We start from the raw sequence: 27,243 nt of genomic DNA on the forward strand, positions 1-27,243 counted from the left end.
GCAATTTAACAAAGTTCAAAGGGAGGTCCACACGTTTTTGACTTTCTGGAAAAGTTGCTATCTTTAGTCTAGCACCATGTCAGGTAAGATTTCTTTATAAAAAGTAAAGTTTCTCATTTTCCTACAGATTCCCCTCTTTTTCCATGACACTGATGGTGTAAAGAAGAAAGAAGGGAAGGGAAATATTAAACTTTCCTTTGTTTGGTTATTAGGACTAGGAGAGGAGAAAAATGAAAAAGTGAAGAAGTAGAATCCACTCAGCACAACAATTTTTTATCAAAAATCTCACACTCAAACAGGGAAAGGGGATGTGTGAAAAGTCCACTAAAAGATGTTGTGCATATAGATTTATTGTATATCAATATGCTAGCTAAATAGCTAAAAATCCTTTTCACTTGTAGATAAAATTTTATGCCCTAAAACATGGACACAAATAAGTCCATTTACTGTCATATATGCATTAAAAGATATAAACGCGCAACACATGTTAAAGCTTCAATCTATTTTTGTTTTGGGAAAAAGATTGAGAATGTATTTTTCATCAACTTTCAAGGCAATCAACCATAAATCCAGCTACAATCAACCATCACCATGCGCAGGACCTCCCAGCATAAACAAATTCAATTCCCTTTTTTTTCCCCCAATTTCAATAAGGAAATCAAACAGGAAATTGCATTGAAAAATGCCTTTACACTAATATAGGATCTGATTTACATTGGAAAAACTCCCCAATAAGAAAGTACCAAAATTATATCTGACATTAACAAGAAAAATAGATGCTACCGTCTAAGCTTTTTCAATAACCACTTCCTCCGTGCTGTGACATCCATGGCCACGAACATCTTGGCCTTTCTCTCATCTTCTAAAAGTTCACAAGCCTCCAAGAAGATCTCATCATCCATGTCAGGAACGGTTTGAAGTGCTGCAACTATACATTCTATTGAGCTGTAGTCTTTGTCTTCCTCAGTACCCAAATATGTTTTTACTACACATGGCTTCCCCTCAACAGCCTCTTGTGTCTCTTTCTTGATGTTTCTCCGAACTTTTTGGATACATCCTGAGGTTGATGAAGAAGTAGATTTTCGCTTTCTTCTCAGATGAGATATTTCAAACTCCGTAATTGGAGATTGTGTATCTCCAATTATATCGTCAATCCCCATCCCCAGGGTGTTGGTGTTGATCTCCATTTTTACGTCGAAATAACTTGATCTACTATGCTGACTTTCATTACCATAAATCAAGCACAAATCACAATAATCACCCAAGATCTTATCTCTGTATGTAACTGCATCTGGATGATCCTGCAAAATGCCATTTTTAAATAAAAGCTGATCAAAATTATAGAGTTCAATGTTCAACTATCAATAAGATTACGTTCTGCACCCTACATTATGCACCAACATATAGTTTACTTCATGAATACTGTTAATCAATTCATCAAGGGGGAGAGAAAGAAAGAATATGTGTGCGCGCACACATGTTTACCATACCGTGGCATGCTCAGTGCTCTTTAGTGATAACCAAAGGAAACAAAAGGAGATAACACTTTATCCTAGCAACATTACAAATAAGAAAAAATAGCACCTTGATATAAGCTTCCCAAACATCATCATCAGCTGTCATTGTTTGGTGAATTCCATCCCAAGAAAAGCCATTATGATTGAGGGTATCTGTGATGTCCGTATACTCTTTCCTCAAGCTCCAATACCGATCTTCTAGTACATCTTTATCACAAAGGAATCCAAATTTTTTACTAAATGTTGCATTCATCCAGGTCCAAGCTTGAGCATTGTACGTACGACCAATCTTATTCCCTCTCTGCAACTGTTCTAACATAAGGTCAATAAAATAACGGTCCATTTCCCTTGTCCAATTTATCCTCAGAGGATCATTATTAGCAGGGGACTGGTAATTCTCTTCACCTACAACTTTAAAAATAACTGTCATTACATGAGAGGATTTATTCTGGAGGCATACAGTACCAAAAAAAAAAAAAAAGGAATAATAATGTTGTTTCATACTGTTTGACAAAATTTAATAGCTTCAAACATCACTTGAAATGGACAAATTTCAGATCTTTTGTATCAAACTTTCAGGAAAACTGAGTCAAGTAGTTGTATTAGCATCAAATTAAAACTTCCTTTTTGCATGGATAGTGACAAATTAATTACAACAACAAAGTTGACAATTTATTTATAGTAATTATTCTAGCAAATGGACAACTATTGCACCTGTAAATTAAACATGCTAGTGCAGTTTTCAGATGGTCCTCCCCTAATATCACACGTGTAATTCAAACATTTTCTGAGAAGTCCTTAACTGATTGTACCAATCTTGTCTACCTAAAGGTAATATTGCAATAAGAGAGAGAGAGAGAGAGAGAGAGAGAGACCAATATTTACTCCCAGCTCATAGTCCTCAGCATCCATAGAGTGACCAGAGTAATTTTGCCTTTGCTCAGTGTTGTCATTTCCATATATCAAAAACAAATCGTTGACATTTGGGAGAGTTCTATTGCGGTATGTTATTGCATCAGGATGTACCTATAGAAATTATCTATAAGTTGTTGGGACCAAAAAGAATATTTATGTAATGGAAATTCAGAAGAAAATATCACCTTAACATAAGCATCCCAGACATCATCTTCAGCTCGTATAATCTGTTGCATTTCATTCCAAGAAAAACCACTCTGGTCAAGTAGAGTTTTCATATCATTGAACCGCTTCCTCAAGTTCACAAAACGACTTTTTAGGACATCTTTGTCATGCTGAGACCCAAATTCTGCACTAAACTTTGCAATCATATCACTCCAGGCTAGCTTGTTGAATTTTTGATCAACCATACTTCCATTGCGAACTTGCTCTAACATTAGATCAATAAAATATCGGTCCATCGATGGTGTCCAATCAATTCTTTGGTGATAGCTATTGTTAAGTCTGGCACCTTCAGAGAATTCTAAAATAACATAAATATGGGGAAAGGTAATCTTTATTTGCTCATTTAAAAAAAAAAAAAAAAAAAATTCTTCTTTTCACTTCAATGATCACTATGTTTCATATTAAAGAGGGAGTAGGGACTTGTTCTCTTTCTGTTTTTTTCCCTTGGTTCAAGAAAGCATTTAAACATATCTTGACAAAATGCTATTGCAATCAATGCAATATGAAATAGCACAGGTATATATATATCCAGACACATTGAACGCATATATCTAATTGCTCATTGACTAAAGACCAAATACTTAAAGAGGGAAAACATAGGCAAATGCTGAGATTGCTTATAAGCTTGTTGAACCAAAATCTCACCAAAACCGTTACATCCTAGATCTTGACGCGCTTCATTACACCGTTCATCAGAAGCTGGATTTCCATAAATCAAGCACAAGTCATTATAATTTGGTATCGGCATAATTCGGTATGGTTTTGCATCTGGGTGTTCCTACATAAACAAAGTCTTAGCCAATAGCTATGTATACTCGAACTGAGATTTAAGACTAAAATAAGTTGACAAAGCACCTTCACATATGCATCCCAAACATCATCAAAAGCTGTGACCATTTGCTGTGTTTCATCCCACGAAAATTGTCTCTGTTCAAGAAGATTTTTCATATCAAAGTAGTGCTTTTCCAAACTTCTATAATGACTTTTCAGAAAATCTTTGTCATGTTGTAATGAGAATCGTTCCCTGAACAACATAAACATATCTATCCATGCTTGATTGTTGAAAGTGTAATCAATCTTCTTCCCCTTATGCACTTCCTCTAGCATTACATCTATGAGATAACGGTCCATTGAAGGTGTCCAATCTGTTGTCGAACAACCACTGTTTGCATAGCATTGGATATCCTCCCCTATTACAAACCAAAGATTTTGTTAATTCATGCAATAAGAAATATGTATTTCAAAGATGATAAGTCCAATGAGACAACTTATACTTCATTTTTTTTAAATTAAATGCTGGGGTAACACTCTCGTTTTAGCTAAAGTTAGATAGATCAGCATTGTCAACCACAGTCAACAACCATGTAGAAATATTTAGAATGATAACTGCATGGGTTGTGGTACATCAGAATTAGGATAGCAATGAAAGAAAAGGAAATAATGCAACTGAAAGGAGACTGATATAGTAGGTTAAGAACACAACAAAGAAAATAAGACAATAAATAAGCAGATAATAACTTCCTTAAATTATTTGGGAAGCCCTCACTGCTGAAACAAGAAACCTACCAATTCTCAAATCTGGTTCTTCACTGTCAAGATCTGCATTGCACGTTGAAATGCTGTGTCTTCCATTACAAACTTCTTCACCATATATAACACATAATTTGTGATAGCTGGGAACCGATTTATTTCTATATGACTGAGCATCAGGATGCACCTACATATTTTATACATAAGCCACATAATAAAACTACAAATATCTAAAGGATACAAGAATGAGTAAATAGAAATTCACCTTGGTATAAGAATCCCAGACATAGTCCTCAGCAGTTACCATTTCTCCTGTTTCATCCCAAGAAAACCCAATCTGGTCAAGAAGAACCTTTATATCATTATATTGTCCCCTTAAATGTTTGTATCTATTCCTCAGACCATCTTTGTCATGGTGAGATCCAAATTTTGCATTGAACAGTCTAACCATTTCAATCCATGCCTCGGCCACAAATCCATGACCAATTTTATTCCCTCTAAGCACCTGGTCTTGTAACAATTCAATAAGGAAACGATCCATTGTTGATGTCCAATTTGTTCTCCGACATTCACTATCAGAAGAGGTACGGCCCTCCTTTTCTTCAGCTACAGGATAGGTAAAACTGACTGATTTATGAGGATAATAGACAACTTCTCATTCATCAGAACGTTTCAGACTTTTAAACATAAATTAAGCTAGAAGAACATTATACTTGCCATTAATTGACAAACAGTAAATCATATACTTCAACATCATTGGATAGCAATAAGATGGGGTACAAACAATATCCACAGCCCAGTAAATCTGTCCTAACCCTAAGAGAAAATTTAAAGAAATTATTAAAATGAATTAAAATCTCATGGATCTTAATGAACTGGGCATCCCTACAAGCACTTAATGAAAAAACTAGAACCTATAAATCAAATTTCCATTTAAGGAATGCAAACATGAGAAAATAATAACTGTTATACAGTATACGAATCTCTCCAATTAAACATATCTGATCAAATTCCATTTTGTGAAGCTTAAAGACCTACTGGACACCCGAATATTAACCAAAGTCTTAATTGTGATTATCAATAAATCCCAAGTGGCATGTATAAAGACGAAAGCAGATTTTTTATTTCGATAAGTAAAGAGAATTATACTAATAAATTGGAGAGGAGTGTCCTCAAGAATACAGGTTCCCTCTAAAGGTCCTCCTTTTAATTCAAGAAATGAACCTCACCCATCTTGATTTGTATGATATCATCTTCAAAGTTTCTCCCTTGCAATAAATGACTGCAATGTCCATTGCTTACTGCATTTCCAAATATCAGTTTCAAATCGCAATAGTTTAGCAAGGTCTTCCTACGATACGAATGCGCATCTGGGTGTGCCTACATCAGCAATTGTACGCATGAAATATAGTAAAAATGAATACCAATAACCAAAAATATATGATAGTGTACCTTGATGTAATTATCCCATAGATAATCATCTGCTGATATCTTTTGTTGAATTTCATCCCAAGAAAATCCCTTAAACTCAAGTAGACTCTTCACATCAGTATAATATTTCAATAATTTCTTAAAACGGTGTTTTAAGAAACTCTTTCCATATTTAGAGCCAAATTTTCCATTGAACAGGGTGAGCATATCATTCCATGCTTGTTTCTTGAATGTATTACAGATCTTATTGCCTTTTTTAAGTTGGTCCAGCAAAAGTTTGACAAAATATCGGTCCATGGCTGGTGTCCAATCTATTTTTGAATGCTCTTTACTTGCCAGTACAAGGCTATTCATTGCAACACCTAATCAGTAAAAGCAGTTTTTATTCATTAAAAACAGATTATACTTCTTGAATACTCATTACTATAAGCTAACATAGAACATATGTAATTTCAATCAATCTTGCTGCACCCAGTTCCTAGCTATCAAATGAAGTAAGATATGCAACTTCCCAAAAAATAAACCATCAGGACCAGTTCAGTCAAGTGTTCACACAAAGCCAACCACAATGTGCTCATTTCTCTGCAACATTTTTGTCTCTTTTCCGTGGATAGGAATAAAGGTGCTTGTTTTCCCATAATACAGACAGGTTTGCAATACAACAGCAACTACAAGCCTTATCATTAGGTACTACTTAGGTCATAATTGGCTAAGCTCAAAATCAGCAGTAACCACAATTCTGATTCTTGTGGAAAGCAAACCATTGTTGACTGCCCAAAGATTGGCTAAAAGAGAGATTGCAGTGTACAAATTTCAAAGATGGTAAAAGGCCATTATTACTTCAAAATTTATTAAATTCTAAGGGGCATAGAGTCCCATCTATCACTGGATAGACTCATGAGAAAAAGGGGGAGGGGGTTGTTGCTTATGGCCCTTTCTTGCATACTCTCTAGAATAAAATAATAGTAATAATAAAGAATAAAGAATTAGATAGTATAACCAAATCAATCACAATGAAAAATAGTAATTTAAGCAAAAAAACCCAATAGCATACATTCCAATGCCAATGGCATATGCATCATTTCTGCTGATCCATGACAGGATATAAAAACACACCAGTATTCACTCCTTGAATGTCATCATCAAAGTCTATATCACGACTTGATAGGCTGTATCTTCCATCTGCTGTTGTATGTGCATATATCAAGCACAAATCATTGAAGTTCATCAAGGTTTTGTTTTTATAAAACTGTGCCTCTGGGTGAACCTGCATGTATATAATGTCAAGTCACCAATGTCAAGTCACCACTCACTATGACACCAAAGGTGTAGATCAAATCTAAACATTAACAAAATTAATGCACCTTGATGTAAGCATCCCAAACATGATGACTGGCAACCACCATTTGTTTAGTATCATCCCATGAAAATCCATTCTGATCAAGTAGACTCTTTACATCATTGAATTGAGTCCACAAATTAGTGTAATGACTTTTCAAGACCTTTTCATCATATGGGGATCCAAAATAGGCATTGAACATGGTCAGCATATCAGTCCAAGCTTGTTTGTTGAATGTATGGCCCATCCTATTCCCCCTATGCACCTGATCTAATAAAAGATCAATAAAATAGCACTCCATTGCTGGTGTCCAGTTTGTCCTTGTACGATCGCTACATGCAGGCATTTGGGTGCCCATTTCTTCCCCTACAACATTGAGACTATCATTCTAGTGATAGAGTCCTTTTACATGCTAAGCTTCCAATACATAAACAATAAGTCAACCTAGTCCTTAGCTGTAGAGGTGGAAAATTCAAATTCACCAGAAATATCTGAAACCCATTAATAAGATTGCATACCTGTTTCAATTCGTTTAACAATTCAAACACAAACTATTGATCACTGAAGCTAACACACTGATTATACCAATGTTTAGAATCCTCCAGAGTTCTTAGGCTAACTTCACCATGGAATTCCTAAAATCTTATCTATTTGTTCTGAATTGAGTGGATTGCTTATGGCACATCATCAATAATTTAAATAGATACCAAAATGGTGATAGTCAATATTTTCTTAACATGTACGTCATAAATTTAATCCACTCATTTAAAAATAAACGTAAAATATTTTTGGAACTCTATAATTGCAAAATAAAAATTCAAACCCAAATCAGCTATCAAAATGAAGATAATAAAGAGATACTACCGTAAAATTCCAGCTCAAATTATACATAATAACACCTTGTTTAATTCTCAAGAAAACCGATAGAAAATGAAAGGGGGAAAATATTCAATTATATGTCGTACACAAAAGGATGAATTAAGCCAAAATTCCAATACAAGTATGCCAAAGGTCTGCACGCTGTTTCAACATGCTTAACTCTTTCAAAAATCAAGAGTACATTTTAAATGAGTGATGCTACAAATTTTACAACATAAGTCTTACAAATGGATATGTCACCTTTTAAACAAACACACACAAACAAAAAGTTCAGAAATTCATTTATTATGTTGTTGTGGCACTAAACACATTCATTATCGTGTCCATTTGCAAGCCTTTATAGTAAATTTAGCAGTAGCTTTAGTGTTTTCCCAATTTAAATACTACTTAGTTGATTAAATGAAGAAACTACACTAAAAAAACGCACTAATCCAAGCTAATATTCAAAACACTAAACCCTCTCTAACATTTGGTTTCAAATATCAATTTCAAATATATTATAGAGTAAACTTCATTAACTTACCCTGAGGTTTGAGTTAATGTCAACCGGGTCCAAGACATTTCAAAATTGACCAATTTGGTGACTAAACAATAAACATTGTTAGGTTCATTTGTCATTTTTCTCTTCTCTCATAGGGACCAAATTAGTTAGTTTGAAATGTCTTGGACCTGTTTAGTATTTAGCCCAAACCTTAGGGTGGGTTAATGGAATTCACCCTATATTATAAGACTACAATTTACAATTCCAATTAGTCTATCAAATAAGCGAATACACCGAAAACGCACCAATTCAAAATTGCAAGATTACATCTAATTACAACTTAAAATCCTAATTAGTTCAATCAAATAAAGAGATTAACTAAAATTCTAACACTAACCCTCTCCAGCATGTAAAAAATCACAACACTATAACTCTAATTAGCCCATCACATGAAGCAAATACACCCAGAATATACTAATCCAAGCTACAATTCCAACATTAGCCCTCTGTTTGGTTGCCAAGAAAACCAAAACGAAAACAAAAAGATTTTTTTTCAAAAATTTAATTTTACACAAAAAAATTAAAATTAGAGATTCCATTAACAAAATTCGTGAACTGTTTCGTTTATCTACTGCTAGATTTAAAATTTCGAGTTCCAATTCTAAAAATAAAAAATAAAAAATAAAAAATAAATCCAGAATAAGTGAAGCTACTAAGAGAACAGGAACGAGAGCAAAGCTAAAGTTGAACTAGACGAATAGTATAACAAAGATGAAATAAAAAATTTCAGATTCAAAGTTTTTTTTCTTTTTAAGTTCCTTTTTTTTTTTTTTCCCCATTTCCTACTGTTTCTCAGTTACCAAAAAGAACATAAGCTAATTCCATACTTTTATTATGTAACATATATGAGTGTGTGTGTTGATATGGAGAGATAGTTAGAGATTAGGGTTTGGTACCTTTGATTTGTGGAGAGAAATCGCAGAGAGAGAGAGAGAGAGAGTGAAGAACAGAAACTGCGAGGTGTGACTTGCGAGAACGGATTTACGAAGAACACTGTGGTGGCTGTTTGGATGTTTTGACAGACATACTCCTCTCCGTGGATAGCTATATCCTGCACCAGTTCGATGATATATCAGTGCCATATTATCTCCATGGATAGCTATATGAGTGCTAGTTTGGAGAAAAACTCTTCAAACACTTCCTATATATATATATATATATATATATATATATATATATTTTTTTTTTTTTTTTTTTTATTGAATGTTGCGGGAGGACTTTCGTCTCGGCCCCTAATCAGGTATTGTTCGCTTTGGGATGGGCAAGGATCGACCTACGTCCCCCACCCGCACGAATTTGCTTAATCCCATATCGGGGTGAAATGCCTCCCACCCTTACCTTATAAGTCTTTGACCAAAGGCTTATAAGAAGACTTATAAGGCAAGGGTAGGAAGCGTCTCTTCCCGATATGGGATTGAGCAAATTCGTGCTGGTTGGACGTAGGTCGATCCTTACCCATCCTAAAGCAAACAATACCTGATTGGGGGCCGAGACGAAAGTCCTCCCACAAATGTGAATTTTGAAAATTTAACCGTAATATTGCATGTTCTTTATATTCTTAACATGCATGTCAAATTTCTTTCAAAACGAATATTATTTATTTATCATTTAGTAAATAAACTTATTTTTTATGTATATTTTTAGATCACAAAATTTTGAAATTTAATTATTTGATTGAAAATATATCTATTGATCTTTAATTTTCTTAAAAATTGCAAGTAAGGGAGTTGTAATCTTCTATACTATATATAAGAGGATTCTCCTCTTTCAACTGGACTTTTATGTAGTTTAAAAATGCACTCATTAATGAAAGGTAACTTCATTTAGAAATAAGGTCATAAATGTCAAATAAAAAATTCATTTTAAATTCAAAAAGAAAACTCCTAAAATTTAGGATTTTTCCCTTCACGTTCAAAAAATAAAATACAGTTATTACTTATCTCTAAATTTTATCCTTTTTATTTGTTTAAAACATTAAAAAAAATCTAAATTATAATAGATGTAAATTATTAATCTTTACCAAAAAAAATAAAAGAGTCTCTAAGCACGCGCATGAGTGCGTGCTCAGAGACTAGTAACTAATAAGAAAATGCAATTTAATTATTAGATTTCAAAATTTACATCCAATGAAAATATATTAGAGAAGTTTTAAGAGTTTCAAAAATTTTCCATTATCTTCTAAGTTAGATTTATAATTTTTTTTTTTTTTTTTGGCAATACATGTTGTGAAATGGAGAATACATATAGGAAGAATTTTTGCAACAAACTTGGTAGTAGCTTAAGCTTACAACTCCACTTAATATCTTTTCATTGGATGTAAATTTTAACAAATCCACATTTAGATTGGGTTTAGTTACAAAATTAGTTATAACCTAAGGCTACAATCTTACTCAATAAAATAAACATTACTGTAGATTTTGAAAATCTAACCTTTGAATTATATGTTTTTTACGCTCTTAATATATACGTCAAATTTTGTGTCAATCAAATATTATTTATGTAGGGACACGAATCTTTGGTGGCCCAACAACGAAGTTGGGCTCGCGCGTGAAAGATCCCTCACAATAATATTTGTAGAGAGTGGGCTTGAAAGGCCAGCGTTGGGTCACAGGGCGTTATTTCGGGTCAAACTGCGGGGAGCCCAGACAGGGAAGAGCTTTGGGCTGGATATTCAGGCCCTTTAACCTTGTAACTCGAAGGATTTGGCTCCTCGGATCATGTCCGAGGAGCAATGGTGTTGTCCCCGGTTACCCGCAGGTGGTTCTTTTTTTTGTGGTGGCCGGTATATATTATCCGGGCATTCTCTCTCATCAAGTCTTTCTCCAGAAGTCAGATGGGAGCCCCCTCTTGTTCGCATAACATTCTCATTTATACTAGCCTACGTTTGTTGTCCTTCGTCCACGTGTAGGGTCGATCTTTCCAGGACAGATATCTGTCCCATCAGTCTAATCCTGAAATGGCTGGAGATGATCCATAAAGCCTTAGATCCCGGCTCTGCTAGGGGCAGTGTCATGTCAGGGAAGGGTATTAGAGACAAACTCCCCTAGATATTTTCTGATATTTCAAGTTTACTCGTGCTCCACTTCAATCCGTGAGGGTTTGGACCTGCCGAGGACGAAACCGTCCTCGGCTGTGTCTTCGGGCCATTTTATGTTTCCCAGTTTTGAGCTTTGGCCCTGATCTCCTTCAGTTTGGGCCGGTAGACTCCTCATAAGCGATCGGGCCGGACCCATAAACTATTGGGCCCCACAATTTACTATTTGATCTAGAAGCTTATATTTTATGTATAATTTTAAACTACAAAAACTTGCAATTTAAACAATATATTGATAACATAGCTATTGATCTTTAATTTTCTATAAATTTTGCAAGTATAGAGAATATAAGAAGAAAATATAATCCAATGGTGGATTTGTTAAAACTTACCTCCAGTTAAAATATATTGAGTAAGGTTATAGCCTTAGGCTACAACCAATTTTGTAGCTATACTTTGTCTTTTGAATTATATTATTTTCTAATATTCTCTATGTTTGCAAAATTTTGAGAAGATAAAAAATCAATAACTATGTCATCAATCAAATGTTTAAATTTCAAGTTTTTGTAGTCTAAAATTATGCATCAAATATAAGTTTATAGATCGAATAGAAAATAAAATTCGATTGAATCATAAATTTATATGTTTGTTAAGAACATTAAGAATATGAAATTCAATGATTAGATTTTTAAAATATATAATCGTATATAATTTAGACTACAATCAAGTTTGTAACAAAATTTTGTCCATACATATATATCTCATGCATGAGATATTTTTTTAAATCTTATAGACAAAGTTTAGCTACAAAATTGGTTGTAGCCTAAGACTACAATCTTACTCAATAAAATAAATATTACTACATATTTTAAAAATCTAACTGTTGAATTGCATAATCTTTACACTCTTAATATACATGTCAAATTTTATGTCAATCGGATATTACATATTATACGATCTACATGCTTATATTTTATGCACAATTTTAAACTACAAAAATTAGCAAATTAAACAATTTATTGAAGGCATAATTATTGATCTTTAATTTTTTAGAAATTTTGCAAACATGAAAAATATAAGAAGAAAGTGTAATCCAATAATGGAATTCTCAAAATTCACCTAAAAAAAAAAGATATTAAGAAAGGTTATTACCTTTAGACTACAACAAATTTTATAGCTAAGCTTTGTCTGAAATTTATTATCAGATGTAAATCATCATGTCTTTAGATGCAGTATATTACACTTTCTAATTAAATTTAATGCAACTAAGTGATTGAAAAATTGAATTTAATTAAGGAAGTTAGTATATTCTTTTCTTTTCTTTTTTTGATAGGTGTATATTCATTTGCACCTAAGACTGTGTATTTAAATTTTGTCCATATAGTAAGATTAAAATGTGTCCTCTTATAAAGAAAACAATTTTTCTTAGCGATTGGCGTTGGACAAACGCATTATGTTTAAAAAAAAAAAAAAAAAAATATTTTGCACAATAATTCCCTTGGAAGAACATTGACATTGTCCTATGTTTGCTTGTTTGTAACAAACTTCTTAATTAATGACCAAAGGGGCATAAAATATGCCCTTGGCCGCTCATAATGTAAATACTCTAAGAATTCCTTTTAGTTAAAGAATAAAGTTTGACTACAAATTTGATTGTAACTTAAGACTACAATTTCTACTTTAAAGATTAATATGATTATATATTTTGAAATTCTAATTATTGGAATATATGTTCTTAATGTTTTTAATATGTAAAATTTCATGTCAATTAGATTTCTTTTACCATTTGATCAATAAATTTTAGAAAAATAATTTTAAAGTACAAAAACTTGAAATTTAAACATTTGATTGATGACATAGCTGTTGATTTTTTTTTTTTTTTTGGTAAAATTTACAAATATGGAAAATATAAGAAGAAATGTAATCCAACAGTAGATTTGTCAAAATTCACATCCAATAATAAGATGACAAAGTTTGGCTACAAACTTAATTGTAACCTTTTTTTTTTTGGAGAAAGTACTTAATTGTAAGCTAAGAGTACAAATTCCACTAAAAAAATTAACATGATTACATATTTTGAAAAAAATTTTAATTACGTTTTCTTTATATTCTTAACACATATATCAAATTTAATGCTAATCGGATGTTATTTATTATTCAATATATAAACTTATTATTTATGCATAATTTTATACTACAAAAATTTAAAATTTAAACATTTGATTAATGACATAGTTTTTTGTTTCGATCTTTTAGAAATTTTACAAGCTAGAGGATACAAGAAAAAAATGTAATCCAATGATAAATTTGTCAAAATTTACGTCCATTAAAAAATATCTAGTGGAGTTGTAACCAAATTTTGTCCTTAAAAAGATATAGAGAGGAATTATAGGCTTAAATTACAACCAAATTTATAGCCAAACTTTGTCCCTAATTAAATAAAGTTGCCGATTTATCGAGGGGGGGGGGGGGATTCATCTCATGTTTGCTTATTAAAATTTGTTCACAAGCTTTAATCGTGACATTTTTTTTTTTTTTCATTAAGTAGGGAAGAGGAATTGAATCCAAATTCTCCTTCATGGGAGAACAGGACAATGCTACTATGCTGCACAACTCTCAGCTTGATTGTTACATTTTAACCCCTAAAATTTGAATTTAAATTGAAATTGTTATGCTATCATTTAAAGATTTATTAATAATTTTATTTAAACCAAAACTTTAGAAGATAAAATTTTAGCATTTTAAAAAAATTATGGGACCAAATTGTGAGAAAATCAAACTTAAAAGAATAAGCTATACTTGAAAATTTGTCCACATAAAATTTGTTAATTTGATTTTAGAGGACCCCATACTCTAATTTTATAATTCCTATTTTAATAAGTAGAAAAAAGAAAGGTAGATAGACATAGTAGAGAAGTGAAAGATAGGATTCGAACCATAAACATGAAACATTATAAAAGTTACTATTGGGCTATCGCCTATCACTTGAACCCGATTTCAGAATTTTAAACCACCAATCATTAGGATATCATTGTTGCAAAATTTTGTCAGTATAAGAGCATCCACAGCAGTTGTGGCATAAATGCTAAAAGCTATAATATGGCACATTTGGCACACCAAACACCAAAAACGGAGATTTATCAGATGTGTTAAATGTGTCAAATTTTTGTAACATTGAACAGTACCTTTACAAGTTTGGCACAGTACAGACACCGAATGGCATATGATTTATTATTTTTTTATTCATCTTTCTCTCTCATCTCTCCGTCAGTCTCTTCCTCTCTTTTTTTCTCAAACCCCAACCCTCTCCTCTCTCTCAACCTCTCATCTTTTGTTCTCTCACCCTCACTACTCTTCCATGCCGACGCTGACGCCTACGTTGACAATTACTTCCACCTCGATCTCTCTCTAGCAATGGTTTTTTTTTTTTTTTTGGCTTTGGTTTGATGGGTGGGTTTAGACGGTGATGTTTGGGTTCAAATTGTGTTGGCTGGGTTCGGTTTCGATGGAGGTGGGTGGATTCGGATGGGCTAGGCTATGGGTTCCGATGGATGGGTCGGTGGTGGGTCGGTATGGGTCTGAGGTCTTGATCGTTGAAGCTTTTATGGTTGGGAGTAATGTCGGTGTCAATGACAGCGATGACGAGGTCGGAGCCAAAGTCGGACTCTTTGAGGAGGCTGGAGTTGTCGGTGGTTTTGAGGCCAAGGAATTAAGGGGAGTGAGTGGCATGGAGGTAGCGAAGAGTGGGGGGGGGGGGGGGGGGGAAGATGGTGGGTTTGGAGTCTGGGTTGACTTGGATTATGAAGGTTTTGGGTTTGGAAGTGGGTGTGGGTGAGGGTGTGGAGGCGGTGGGTTTGTCGAGGCTTGTGGTTGAGGTGGTGGGGCTTCCGATTTGGTGTTGGTGGGCTATGGGTTTGTTTTGAATTGTGTTTTGAGTTGTGGAGGATGTGGTGGTTGTGTGGTGGTGGCTGTTGGTTGTTGGCAGCAGTGTGGTGGCTGTTGATTGTGTTTGATGAGTTGTAAATATCATTTTAATATGTTGTATATGTTATTTTAATATATAGAATTGAATGATAAGACATCTGCTAAATAGGATGTTGTAAAATGATGTGGTAAAATAATAAAATAGGCTTTTAGTGTGTCAAAATTGCATTTTTTTTTACATCTAATGTGGATGCTCTAACATCCATGTTACAATCGTTGCATGTATCTCCCATTGGATTGCAAGTTGCAACCTCGTCTATGCTCCATCTCATACATGAGGAAGAATAAAGCTCTCCTTGGAAAAAGCCTATGACTATGAGTGGCAAAACAAGCCATCATGAAAATCCCACTGACGATGAAATGCATATACAAAACAAAATTATTGGCAATTAATTCCATGCTTTGACTTGTCAGCCTAGAAAGGCCTATTAAAATAAGCATGTGTGTGTGTTTTGATAGGTAAGTCTATTCAGTAACTGAGTTTTATAGGTATGCCTTATGTGAGAATGGGGCAAAAGGTTGTGGGGCAGGAGCAAGAAACTGAAAAACTGGCAACGATACTTTGTGGGTCAAAAATTGCAAGCAATATTCATTTTCTGTCTCTAAAACATGTAACTTTGCCTGTTTATGACCTAATTCAGCTGACCTTTTGTATCCCCATATAAAAAAAGGCTGAAGTTACAGCAACAACATACACAAGAAATCTCATCTATATTCCTTCGGCAAGCGGTATCCGGACATGACTAGTTTGTCCGCAAACATCTTGCCAGTCTTGGGCATGACATGCCAATGCAATGTCAAGTTAAACTCTTTACCACGAAGGTTGCTTCCCTGCACAAATGAAAGGAAAAATTAATTTTCTCATAAGCCAAGAAAGTGTATGAGAGAATTGAGTAAGACTACTACATAAAGGCAGCATACCTGATCAATAAAACGATACTTGTTAGAGGTATGTGTCCAAAACTTTGCATGCTCTTTAGAAGCTATAATGCCATCCCAAAGTGAAATCTGCAAAATGAAATTTCAAAACAAATCATGCAATGGACATGGTATTTGTGCAGCAAAACATGAAATATATAACAATAGTCAAGTGGGCATGCCATACAGGCTGTCATGGCACTGACATAGGCAATTGGGAACATGTAAAAGACCAACAATTTCTAGTCCAATATATCTCTAGAAATGAAATACTAAACCATAAATACTAAACACGACAAGATACAGAGGACTCAAAAATAAAAATGCAGCCAAATGCCAAAGCTTACCTGATTTAAGGAATTCTTTGGGGTTTCATACTCGGCAGCTAGAAATACGAAAACCTGAAAAGATACAGTGGATAAAAATTCTAAATCAGCTTTGAACTTATTTTAATATTAGTATAAAAGAATAATTGGCAGGAACCTCAGTGAAGAGTCAATTATATTCAAGCAATTCCATTAATATGATTTGGCATGCAGTGTTTAATAAAGATTTTCAAATTTCATGAAAATCATAGGAAAATAGCACCAACCAAACAAAACAGAGGGAAAGAAAGAAATATGAAAATTTCTGTGCAATTAAATCAATCTTTAAGATACACTAAACAGGATATCTAGAATGATGGATCCCAAACTCTTATTCAAAGCCACACATATGAATACTTTAGAATTAGCATCAATAGAAAATAGCAATTTTAAGAAATTCTAAAACTCAGTGCAAATATATCAAATTATCAATCTTTAAAACATACCCAATCAGACGCCTGGAGTTTTGGACACCAAACATCTTAGCCATAACCTCATATTTATACTCCATATATACTTAAAAAAAAAAAAAAAAAAAAAAAAAAAAAAAAAAAAAAAAACACAAACAAACAAACAAACAAACAAACAAACAGACAGACAGACAGACAGACAAACCAAAAAAAAAAAAAAAAAGCACATATTTATACTACATGTATGAGCTGTGAGCATGATAAGTCCATAGCATTTCCCAAACATTAATTTCAGACAACCCTCTTTTGTACACAAATACAATTAAAAGCGGTCTGTACAGCATGAGTACGAATCATTGCAAAATTGAAACACAAGAAATTGTCAAATGGTTAACCTGCTTCGTATTCCATGTAAACAATGACTGTAAGTCTGCTGATATATTCAATGTCAAGCTAACCTGCACAAAAGTGGAAGACACGTTACTTCAATTAGAACCAATAACTAATAGGTGAATAGAGAATACAGAGGAAATATTGTTCAAGCATGATGTGGACTTAAAACAACTTTATTAATAAAACAGGAGATAGGTAACAGTAAAACTTCAAAAAGTTATCTTGCCACCAGAAATACATAACAAGTATCTCCTAGCTTAATTGAGATCATTGACCTTAATTCAACATATTGAAAGTCACCCGCTAGAGTACGGTCACTCTCAGCATTTGAGCATCTAATAACGCTAAAAAATAAGCAATTACAGGAAGCTTCAAACAACATTGGGTGTGTTTTGGGTAGAAGAAGAATTTCTTTCGCAAAAATAGATTGTATCAAAGAACAAAAGCAGACAATAATACACCTAAAAGGTTTTGAGTAGTACATATGGTAATTAATCATTTGCGAAGGAGAGAAGCTATAACGATTTGATCTCTCTCACTCCAAAAACCTACAGTAGTTACATCATGGCCGATCAGGACATAATAAGCCTAATAAGAAGCAAAAGAATCTCTTCTTTTCTATAATCCTTTATAAGGCTTACTTGCTTTTTCCTTCCTCAAGATCAAACTCTACTCCCTAACAATATGTTTGGAAGTTTGGAGAGAGAGAGGAGAGGAGAGGAGAGAAATAGAGAGTAGAATAGAGAAGACATCCCTCCCCTCATTTGGATGTGTTAAAAATTAGAAGGGAGGAGAGAGGAGTAGATACCCCAAACCTTGTTTGGTTGTAGTATGGAAGGTACAGGAAAATATAATAATCATAATATATATAAAAAAAAAGGACAAGTATACCCTTCATATATTAAATTCTATACTTAATATTTATTATGGGCAAAGTTGGAAGTACATTAAAAATCATTAAACTAGAATCCCTCCCCCTCCAAATTCTCCCAATTTATAGCTTGTTTGAATGGAGGGGGAGTAGAGGGAGAGAGAGTAAGTTAAATTACCTTGTTTGGATTTTTTTAAAGGGAGGAGGGGGAGGGATTTGGAGGGGTTTTAACTACTTCTAACCCCTCATTTTTAATTCTCCCAAATTGGAGAGATTTGGAGAGAGACTAGAGTATTGAAATGCTTGACCAAATGAATTACCAAATTTACTCTTACCATATTAACAAAATTACAAACTATGAAAATGTTAATTATTCCTCTCTCCCTTACTTAATTTTAAAAACATCCAAACAAGAGGAAGGATAACCATTCTCCTCTCCCTCCAAACTTCCAAACATAGCATTAATGAAGTTGAAAGAAGGGGTTTAGAGGGATGAGGAAGCCCCTTCAACCCCCCACAAATCCTTTCCCTCTCCCTTTCAAAAAACATCCAAACAAGGGGGAATGTAAAACCTAAGCCCATTTCCCTCTACTCCCCTCTCCTCTCTCCTATCCAAACATATTGTAAATGCAATTGTCTTCTGCCTTTGAATCTTATCAAAGAATGTGTTCCTAGCAGTTTACAGTAATTTTTCTTAGATAGTATGGTCATCTAAAGCATACCTATGAATTCCACAGTCCAGAAAGATGCTACAAAAATGAAGTCAACTTCAATGATATCTTAACATTTATCACTACACCAAATGATAGAAGAAAATGTAAATCACATCATCCTTTGCTGTAAGATGGAATGTGCTCTATATTCAATAATGATACAGCAAGTAACATGTTCCTACCACTATGGCATCCTCCTCCCAAGGTTCTAGGGGTGCCAACATTGGTTGTACTGTTCATACTCAATATTGGTAATTGGGAAGTATTTGGGATAGGTATCAGGTCTGAAACCAGGATCCAAAAAGTTAAATCTAAAAACGAAGGGAAGGCTTTGGAGGCTAATGAAGAAAATGATATATCATCCTATCTGTAATTTTAAGGATGCTCCACCTTAGATTTGAACCAATCCAGCATTGGTGGAGTAACCAACTTTACAAGGGTCACTCCATACATGGTTTACAGCTCCACAGAGACTTGTGTTTTTGGTAAAGAGTCACCCGGGCCTAGTCACTGCAACCCCGTTTGTGAGGAGGCACCCCTTCTCTTGATGTTGCAGGGCTATTTTGCATTATTTTTACCTTTAGAATGCATTTTTGACATCAGATAAACTGGATAATGACACCCTCCTTTAGCAGAGATGATAACATGACAACAATCATTGCAAAACATCATTAGCCATGATGTTATTTCTTATTAGTCAGATCAAAAACAATTACCAAAAAAAGCCCAAGGAATTAGTCCAATATTTTAGAGAAGCAAATCCTATGCACAGTTGCACAAAAGTATAGAAACATAGTGATCCATAAACTGATTATCAACAGACCAAACTACTGGACCTGAAATTCAAAGCCTTCATGCAAATACGTACACATACAGACATAAGAAGTCACACAAACATGTGGTATCCTCTATTGCGCCAGAAAATAAATCTCAAAGAGAGACCATCTTTCAAACAATTTCACAGATAAAATAAAACATATTACTCCATTTCCAATCTCATAAAATGACATGCATATGACTCAAAACCAAACAAACCCATTAACCTCCATAGAATATCACAACAAATCTGAGGCCTAATTTAATAAAATAACAAAAACAACAATTAGCAATGACAAACTGAAATTCAAAAAACCCATCAAAGCCAACACCACGGTTCAAACAAATTTCGAGTCTTGTTCATAAATTACCCACAAACAAGTGAAAACAAATCAAATCCCACAAAACCCATTAAAACTGTGACAGATTTCAAACAAAAATTTGCAGCTTAATTCACAAATAACCAGATATTTAATAAAAGGAACAACATTTTTAAAAAACAAGAATTACCTCGTCATTCCCATTTGGTTGCTTCTGGAACCAATTAACGTTCAACACCTAAAACCCAAAATCCACAAGAAAACAAATAAAAAGTAAAAGAAACACAGATCTATCAAAGAAAAATGAATCAAAAACCATAAATAAAAAATACCCAAAAGACAGAAAAAAATAAAGAAGAAGGACCTGAACACTGGAAGAGGGAGATGGGTGGTTGAGGTTGTCAGAGAAAGAGGCCATGGCACACATGAGAGCTAGGATGGTCACTGCAAAGGTTAGCAAAGCATTGGCTCTGTACCCAAATGAATGCATATTTGGTCTTGTGTGTTCTTGGTGGTTTCTTGAGAGGGTTTTTGGCTTTGTAAAAACCCTTTTTGCTTTGTTTGACTCTTATGTGGTTGTTGTAATTGTAACAAGTTGTGTAATTCTTTTCAGCTAAAAAAATTGAAAGTTGTAATATTTTCAGAGAGAAGGAGAGAAATGGGGAGGAGTTGTTGTTTCTTTTTGTTTTGTGTCAATGCAATTTTGCTAAGCGTGAGAGGAATTTTTTTTCTAAATAACAATAAATATTAAAAAATTTAGTTAATTGTCACGTTTCAAAACAATATTAAAAACTAGCATTTCGAGTGTTTTCAAAACAATATTGAAAACTAACATTTTGAGTATTTAAAAATCGAGTTTTTAAGTCTCGATTTGTATGTGGATTAGGTTAAAGTGGACAAAAATTAAGCTGAAAATCGAGTTTTAAAGACTCGATTTCCATAAATGAAATAAAAACGCCGCTATAGGTCTATAAAACGTCACTATAGGGCTTAAAAACGCCACTATAGGACTCCATAAATCTGTACTGAAAAAAAATTCTCCAGGAAAACGCCGCTATAGGGCTTTCAAACGTCACTGAAAAGCTTAAAAACGCCACTATAGGTGAAATTTTTTTCGCATAAAACTCGAGTCTTAAAGACTCGAGATCTATGGGGCCTTTTTGTAATATGGATCTCGAGTTTTAAAACTCGAGATTCTACTTTCCCTTATTGTTTCAAACGTTACCTAACTATCTATATACAATTCTTTTGCATTGCTGTTTTGCACATTATCTCGTGAGAGTGAGTAGAGGGTTTTTTTATTTATTTTTATTTTTTACACTAGTGGTGTACTGTTATTGGACATGACACGCACAGTTGAAGCCACCATATGTGCTGATGTGGCTTTTTGTATTTTCTTAAATTTTATTGGAATATTAAGAGGACCAAAATTTGCCCCCTTTTTTCTTTGTTGAAATTTGCCCTTCACCCATTGAGAAAAATTAACTCTAATTCTTGAGGATTCAACAAAATGAAAAACTTCCAACTCTTGAGTTTTTAAATTTGACTTTTTTTTTTTAAGAAAAAAATTTGACATATTAATATTATAGAGAAGAAATTATAAGTCAGCCAAAAAAAATTATCAATCAAGGCAAGTCTATATATGTTAAAAAGGGCCATTTTTGTTAAATGCTTTAATATATAATAATAAAACAGTAATGTTTGTAAGTTAATTTGGAAAATGAATGATATTAGAAATACTATTAATTTTACTATCTAAAAATGATAAATTAATGTATTACCAATCATTAAAAAATTAAATAATGTTTACTTTATTGGTGAAGTGGTACAAATCACCACTATCAAAAAAAAAAATGGTACAAATTATGTTTATTATCGCATCAAATTGTAAATCATTTGTAGTAATTTAACCTTTTACAAGTATCATATGTTGAAGAGACAAGTTCAAGCTCATCTTTTGAAGGGACGAGTTTTATGATTGATTGAAAAAAATTTTAAAGGGGTTTTATACCCAAAATAGTTTTGAAACAGTTCTAAATAAGTATTAAAAAAAAAGTTTGTTAATTACTCAATTTTACATTTAAAATTCTTTTTTTTTTTCATTGAGAAAGGAGGGTGCTCATAGAAAACCTAAGTCCCCTAACCTATTCTTTTAAGCTGGATAGAAATGATATTTATTTATGAGTTAAATAGACTCATATTATGGGTTCTACTTAGTTTAACTAGTAAAATTTCTTATTATCGATTAAAGGATATGAAATTTAAACCTCTTTGAGGTAAAAAATTGAAGACTTTTTGTTTGCCACAATAACTAAATCAAGTAAAATACCAGATATCTAGGTCAAAAAGTGAAGAAAGCTATTCTAATAGTTATTAAGGCGAGCAATATTGTCCCATATAACTGAATGTCGTCTTAATATTATATAGGGTATGTTGTAAAGTACACTCCTAAAATTTGTGGTTGTTTGGACACCTTGAAATTTGAGAAATTAGACTTTACACTTTGAAGTTTGGTTTCGTTAGCAAAATCTCACCCTCAATTAGTTTTGCTAGTTAAGTGACATGTTGGCATGCTAATGTGTATGTGTGTATATATATAATTTTTTTTTTTTTTTGGTCAAATCAACCTCCCAAAACAATGTCGTGTTACTTGAAACAAAGAAATGAGTTTAGGTGTGAACCAAAGTATGAGTTTTAGTAGTTTTGAGAGGCTGGTTTGAAAAAAAATAAATAAATAAATAAATGAAAATCAGCTTGCCAACGTGTCATTTAATAACCAAAACTAATGAACGGTGGAGTTCTACTAACAAAATCAAACTTCAGGGTGTAAAATCCAAATTTTCAAACTTCAGAGTATAAAATCTAAATAATCCCAAACTTTAGGGGTATACTTAGCAATTAAGCCTACTATTTCCCTAACGTCAAACTCAAGGTGCGTGAGCAAAAGGATCAATGTTCTACAGATGCAACTCTCTCTTAACAAATTAGGGTGAGTTGTTTAAGTTATGATCTAATATTGCTTCTTTTCTTTTTTAACCTTATTGTTATTCAACTTGAGGGATTACAATTTAGTAATTTACAAGAGATTGTGCTCACCAATGTGGCAACATACATGGGAAGGCCTCATATTGAACCTCATAGACGATGTTTGTGTTAGGTTCTAAAGACTTAGGTATTTATATATTTAGAACTCTAATGTATATTGTTGGCAAACCATAATTAAAACAATGTGTTTAGAAGTGTTTTAGTCTTGCTCAAAGTTGTATATTTTATGTAAAGTTGGAATCCAGCTAATGCAGAAAGTATTGTGCATTTTGGCCTGGCTCGATCGATCGAAGCTTAGGCTCGATCGATCGAATCTCAGGCAGAATGTTTATTTCTACAGATTTCCAACTCAGCCCTAGTTGTTTAAAACGTTTTAGGGTTTTCTAATTTGTCCTAAGTATAAAAGGCAAACCCTAGCCACGTTTTAGTGTTGCTCATATTGCTGTTTGTGTAAATCTCTTGTGAGATCTAGATGAGCTTTCCTTTACACAAACTTAGGATTTTCAAGGAGAAGATATTATCTACACCTTGATGATCAACTCCGTTGCTGCCATTGAAGTTTAAAGAAAACACAAGTGAGTGTGCTTGTATCTGGTGGTGAATCCAAGAAAGAAGGAGTCCATGGATTTGGAGCTTGCACGTAGTCGTATCAGTAAGTTCTACCGGTTGGTAGTAATAAGAAGTCAAGCGTGGGGACTTGTAAGTCTTATTGTATGAACTTCGATTCTTTCAAGATAGTGGATTCAAGTTTACCTTGAGAATATCTAGGTCAAATCCTCCCCAGGTTTTTACCGGTTTGGTTTCTTGGGTGATCATATCTTGTATTATTTATCTTTCCGCTGCTTTGCATGATATGATCTTTGTGATTGTGATAACCTAGATTTGTTAAATTGAACTAAGTAACAACTTGGCTAATTACCTAGGTTAAATCAATTGTGTTTTAAAGGGTCTAAAAACCATCAGTTTGTACTCCAAAACAGGTTATCAATGCTAGGTCCATATCTTCCTAGCAAGCAAAAGAACATGGTCCATGTTTGACTTCCTTATCTGTGATCATTCTAAACTTCGAAGAGACAGATGTAGTCATCTAAATGCAACAATATGTTTTGAAGAGGCAAATTTGGTACACTACAAAACTAAAATGTATTCAACCAATAATGGTTTTTCTTTAATTAACCATTTGAAAATTTTGAACCCTTGGTGTTTTCCTCATAAACTCATGAGTTTTTAATTTTCTTAGGGTCTGTTTGGGATCCGCTTATTTTGCTGAAACTGAAAACTTTTTACTGAAAATACTGTAGATAAAGATAAAAGTTAACTAAAATAGTACAGTGAGACTCATAAATAGCATCAAAAAGTGCAGTGAAACCCATAGATAGTAACAAAAATAAGCTGAATAGTAAAATAAGTTAGCAAAAATAATTCATGCCAAATGCACACTTAATATATTTTGCAGACTAGCACATATAGTTGCAAAGGGGTTTATATATAGTTTGGTTATCACTAAATTTAGATTATGATGATTGATGTTAGGGCTCTAGACATGTTAATTGTGGGGGGTAAAAGAACAACAAGCCCACGTCGTTGCCTACATTGGGCCAAGGGCCCAGTTCAAGGAAAAGCCCCTCCTTGGCCATGGGGAGAATCCTCCTCGGCATGGGTGTGGTCGAGGATAAAGGAGGCAACCTGCCACTGGTAATGACACTTCATATTGTCCCACAAAGCAGGAAAAGTACTAAAGACAGAAAAAGACAATGGAGAAAACGGAAGTGCCTAATGGAAAGGCTGCCATTATTGCATTAGTACCTTGTGTCTGACACGGCCATACTTCTCTGTCCTTACAACCACTCCCAACAATTGGAAGAAAGGGCTGATGGGACAAGTACCTGCCCTAGGGACCCCATTCAGGAGAAAGAAAACTACTATAAAAAAGGAGTAAAGAGAGACAGAAGGGCGGGGGTTGAGACCCCCCCAACACGCTAAAGGCACCAAAAAAAACTCCTCGGATTGTGCCGAGGACCAATTCTCTTGGATAAACCCAGTTTATGAAGAACACCGTGATGACCGTTGTCCATACACTAAAGCCTAGCTCTTTGACTCACTTTCTACAAATTCATTATACTGGGCTCACTGGTCTAAGGTCCTATGCATCTTGGGCTTGGCTAGAAAAACGTGACCCTACAATTGGCGCCGTCTGTAGGAAGAGCTTGTGCGTTAGCAAGTGCAACGGCTAATCACGGTGGGATCAAGCTCCTGCCAATAGAAGTCCATACGAAAGACCATTGTAGCGGTGGTACAAGCTACACGAAAGTCTCCCCATTATTTCCTAAAACACACCGTCATTGTCGTAACTCGACTTCCACTCAAGTCCACACTTCGAAGCATTGATTACACGGAAAGGGTTGCTAAGCGAAACGTGGTCCTAGGGGCTTCTAACATCAAATGTGTGCCCCGCACACTTGACAAGGGGCTAATTCTCGCAGGCCTAGTAGTCCAGTCCGCTGAGTCTCTTCCAGAGAAAGAAGCTGAGAGTCACTCCAAAAGCCTAAGTGCTAGACAGAACGAAGGTCTGGCATGGTCCTCAGACTCAAACCTATGGGGAAACTAGTCACTCCAAGAGCCTAAGTGCTAGACAGAACCAAGGTCTTGCATGGTCCTCGGACTCAAACCTATGGGGAAACTAGTCACTCCAAGAGCCTAAGTGCTAGATAGAACCAAGGTTTTGCATGGTCCTCGGTCAAACCTACGGGAAACTAGCTACTTCAAGAAAAGCCTAAGTCCTGGGCGGAATGGAGGTCCTGCGTGGTCCTCAGACCTCTGGCTTTATGGAAACTAACACACAATGATACCTTTCTAAGTGTTTAGACTAGGTACAGTCATGCCTTGGTCCTCAGACCAGACGCCTAAAGCAAGTTAAAGCTACGAATATCATCAGAATTGTGGAGAAGAACCCTAGCACCTGTTGACCCCCCCGGACAGTTTATTTTAGATTACACATCCTCGGACGGTCATCCTGTTCACAACACAGAACATGCGGCTGTTATCCTGATTAGTCTTATTTAGTTAACCTACTTAAAGTCGGCATTGTTGTGCCCGCCAATTTCGATAAGTTCAAAGTGATAACTCTTTACTGTCAGTGGCATCGGTTCTAAGTACTGTTCGAAAGAAAAGACACCAGCACATCCATTCCCAAAATAATTATTGCAGAAAAGAAAGGATACATAAAATGAGATAAAATCATCTTTTATTAGATAAAGAAGTAGTACAATATACATAAAAATGGCTTAGACAAGCCTATATCAGAAACTAACTATAAAAAAAGAGGCACACATGGGAACGATGAATCCTCAATCTAGCTCCAACAGCAATAGCTCAAGTACAGATGGCATCGGCGGTGGAAGAAAAGAAGAAGCGGAGGCACCCGATCCACGACCTTACTCTAGCAGCAACCAAGCAAGTCTGGATGGCACCGGCGGTGGAAGAGAAGAAGAAGCAGGGACGCCAAAATCTCCATACTTGCTCTAGCAGCAATCGAGCAAGTATGGATGGTACCGGAATGGGAAGCCCAAACTCTCACATGCGTGGCACACGGCACCGGATGAAAATCCCAGTGCTGTCATACCAAAAATCTGATGCGACCTCCACCTGCTTCGGATTTTGGCTGAAGGAAGAAGAGACTCTTTTCTTATCCTATCGAGGGGAAGAAATATCTTTAACCTTTGTCTCCCTTGCCCTGACTGGGCCATTTTGAATCGAGGAGATACCCAAGGCTTCTGAAGAGGGTTTGGTTCCCTCACCCTCATCCTAAACATGACCATTTCACTCCCTAAACCTTAGTCACACTTATAATGGGGACTTTGGGAACATTTGGAGAGTTAGAAACCTGAAAAGCTCAAGGGTCTGCAAATAAAGGGGAATGACCTCCTACCGTGCGTCTTATATAGGAGGCAAAACCTGGTGGCAATCAATTCACCCAAATCTCCAAGAATGAATTACA

General features: G+C 34.5%; 2 protein-coding genes across 7 annotated transcripts; both read right to left on the reverse strand.

Moving 5' to 3' along the window:
- Window positions 1-652: 652 nt before the first annotated feature.
- LOC126717111 (uncharacterized) lies at window positions 653-9,432 on the reverse strand. Of its 6 annotated transcripts, none has more exons than XM_050418448.1 (13): window positions 9,274-9,432; window positions 6,983-7,323; window positions 6,735-6,885; window positions 5,640-5,980; window positions 5,417-5,567; window positions 4,453-4,793; window positions 4,224-4,374; window positions 3,513-3,847; window positions 3,303-3,435; window positions 2,618-2,955; window positions 2,393-2,543; window positions 1,585-1,928; window positions 653-1,301 (listed from the first exon to the last, which is right to left on the reverse strand). In XM_050418448.1, exons 2-13 carry the CDS (start codon window positions 7,313-7,315, stop codon window positions 780-782), a joined length of 3,291 nt encoding a protein of 1,096 aa, XP_050274405.1. In that variant the 5' UTR covers window positions 7,316-7,323; window positions 9,274-9,432; the 3' UTR covers window positions 653-779. The 6 variants fall into 6 exon arrangements, with proteins under 6 accessions (XP_050274405.1, XP_050274404.1, XP_050274403.1 ...); XM_050418447.1 differs by having other exon boundaries at window positions 2,618-2,943; window positions 4,453-4,814; XM_050418446.1 differs by having other exon boundaries at window positions 1,585-1,922; window positions 4,453-4,814.
- Window positions 9,433-15,936: 6,504 nt separating this feature from the next.
- Window positions 15,937-20,901, reverse strand: LOC126717128 (signal peptidase complex subunit 3B-like). The gene is made up of 6 exons (XM_050418514.1): window positions 20,566-20,901; window positions 20,392-20,439; window positions 17,484-17,546; window positions 16,661-16,714; window positions 16,317-16,403; window positions 15,937-16,226 (listed from the first exon to the last, which is right to left on the reverse strand). The coding sequence occupies exons 1-6, from the start codon at window positions 20,689-20,691 to the stop codon at window positions 16,101-16,103; spliced, it is 504 nt and encodes a 167-aa protein (XP_050274471.1). The 5' UTR covers window positions 20,692-20,901; the 3' UTR covers window positions 15,937-16,100.
- Window positions 20,902-27,243: the final 6,342 nt, after the last annotated feature.

The sequence above is a fragment of the Quercus robur genome, chromosome 3, assembly GCF_932294415.1.
Source record: "Quercus robur chromosome 3, dhQueRobu3.1, whole genome shotgun sequence".
Lineage (NCBI taxonomy): Eukaryota > Viridiplantae > Streptophyta > Magnoliopsida > Fagales > Fagaceae > Quercus > Quercus robur.

Bases quoted from the DNA above. Each gene is read 5' to 3' on its own strand.
- LOC126717111 (XM_050418444.1), bottom strand. From the start codon at position 7,315: ATGGGCACCCAAATGCCTGCATGTAGCGATCGTACAAGGACAAACTGG. The intron at 5,981-6,734 runs GTGTGTTTTTAT...TTTACTGATTAG, and splicing joins CATTCAAGGAGTGAATACTG to GTGTTGCAATGAATAGCCTT. The intron at 4,815-5,416 runs GTGAGGTTCATT...CTCATAAATCAG, and splicing joins TATCATACAAATCAAGATGG to TCAGTTTTACCTATCCTGTA.
- LOC126717128 (XM_050418514.1), bottom strand. From the start codon at position 20,691: ATGCATTCATTTGGGTACAGAGCCAATGCTTTGCTAACCTTTGCAGTG. The intron at 17,547-20,391 runs GTAATTCTTGTT...ACTTTTGTGCAG, and splicing joins AACCAAATGGGAATGACGAG to GTTAGCTTGACATTGAATAT. The intron at 16,715-17,483 runs GTTAACCATTTG...GTATCTTTTCAG, and splicing joins TTACATGGAATACGAAGCAG to GTTTTCGTATTTCTAGCTGC.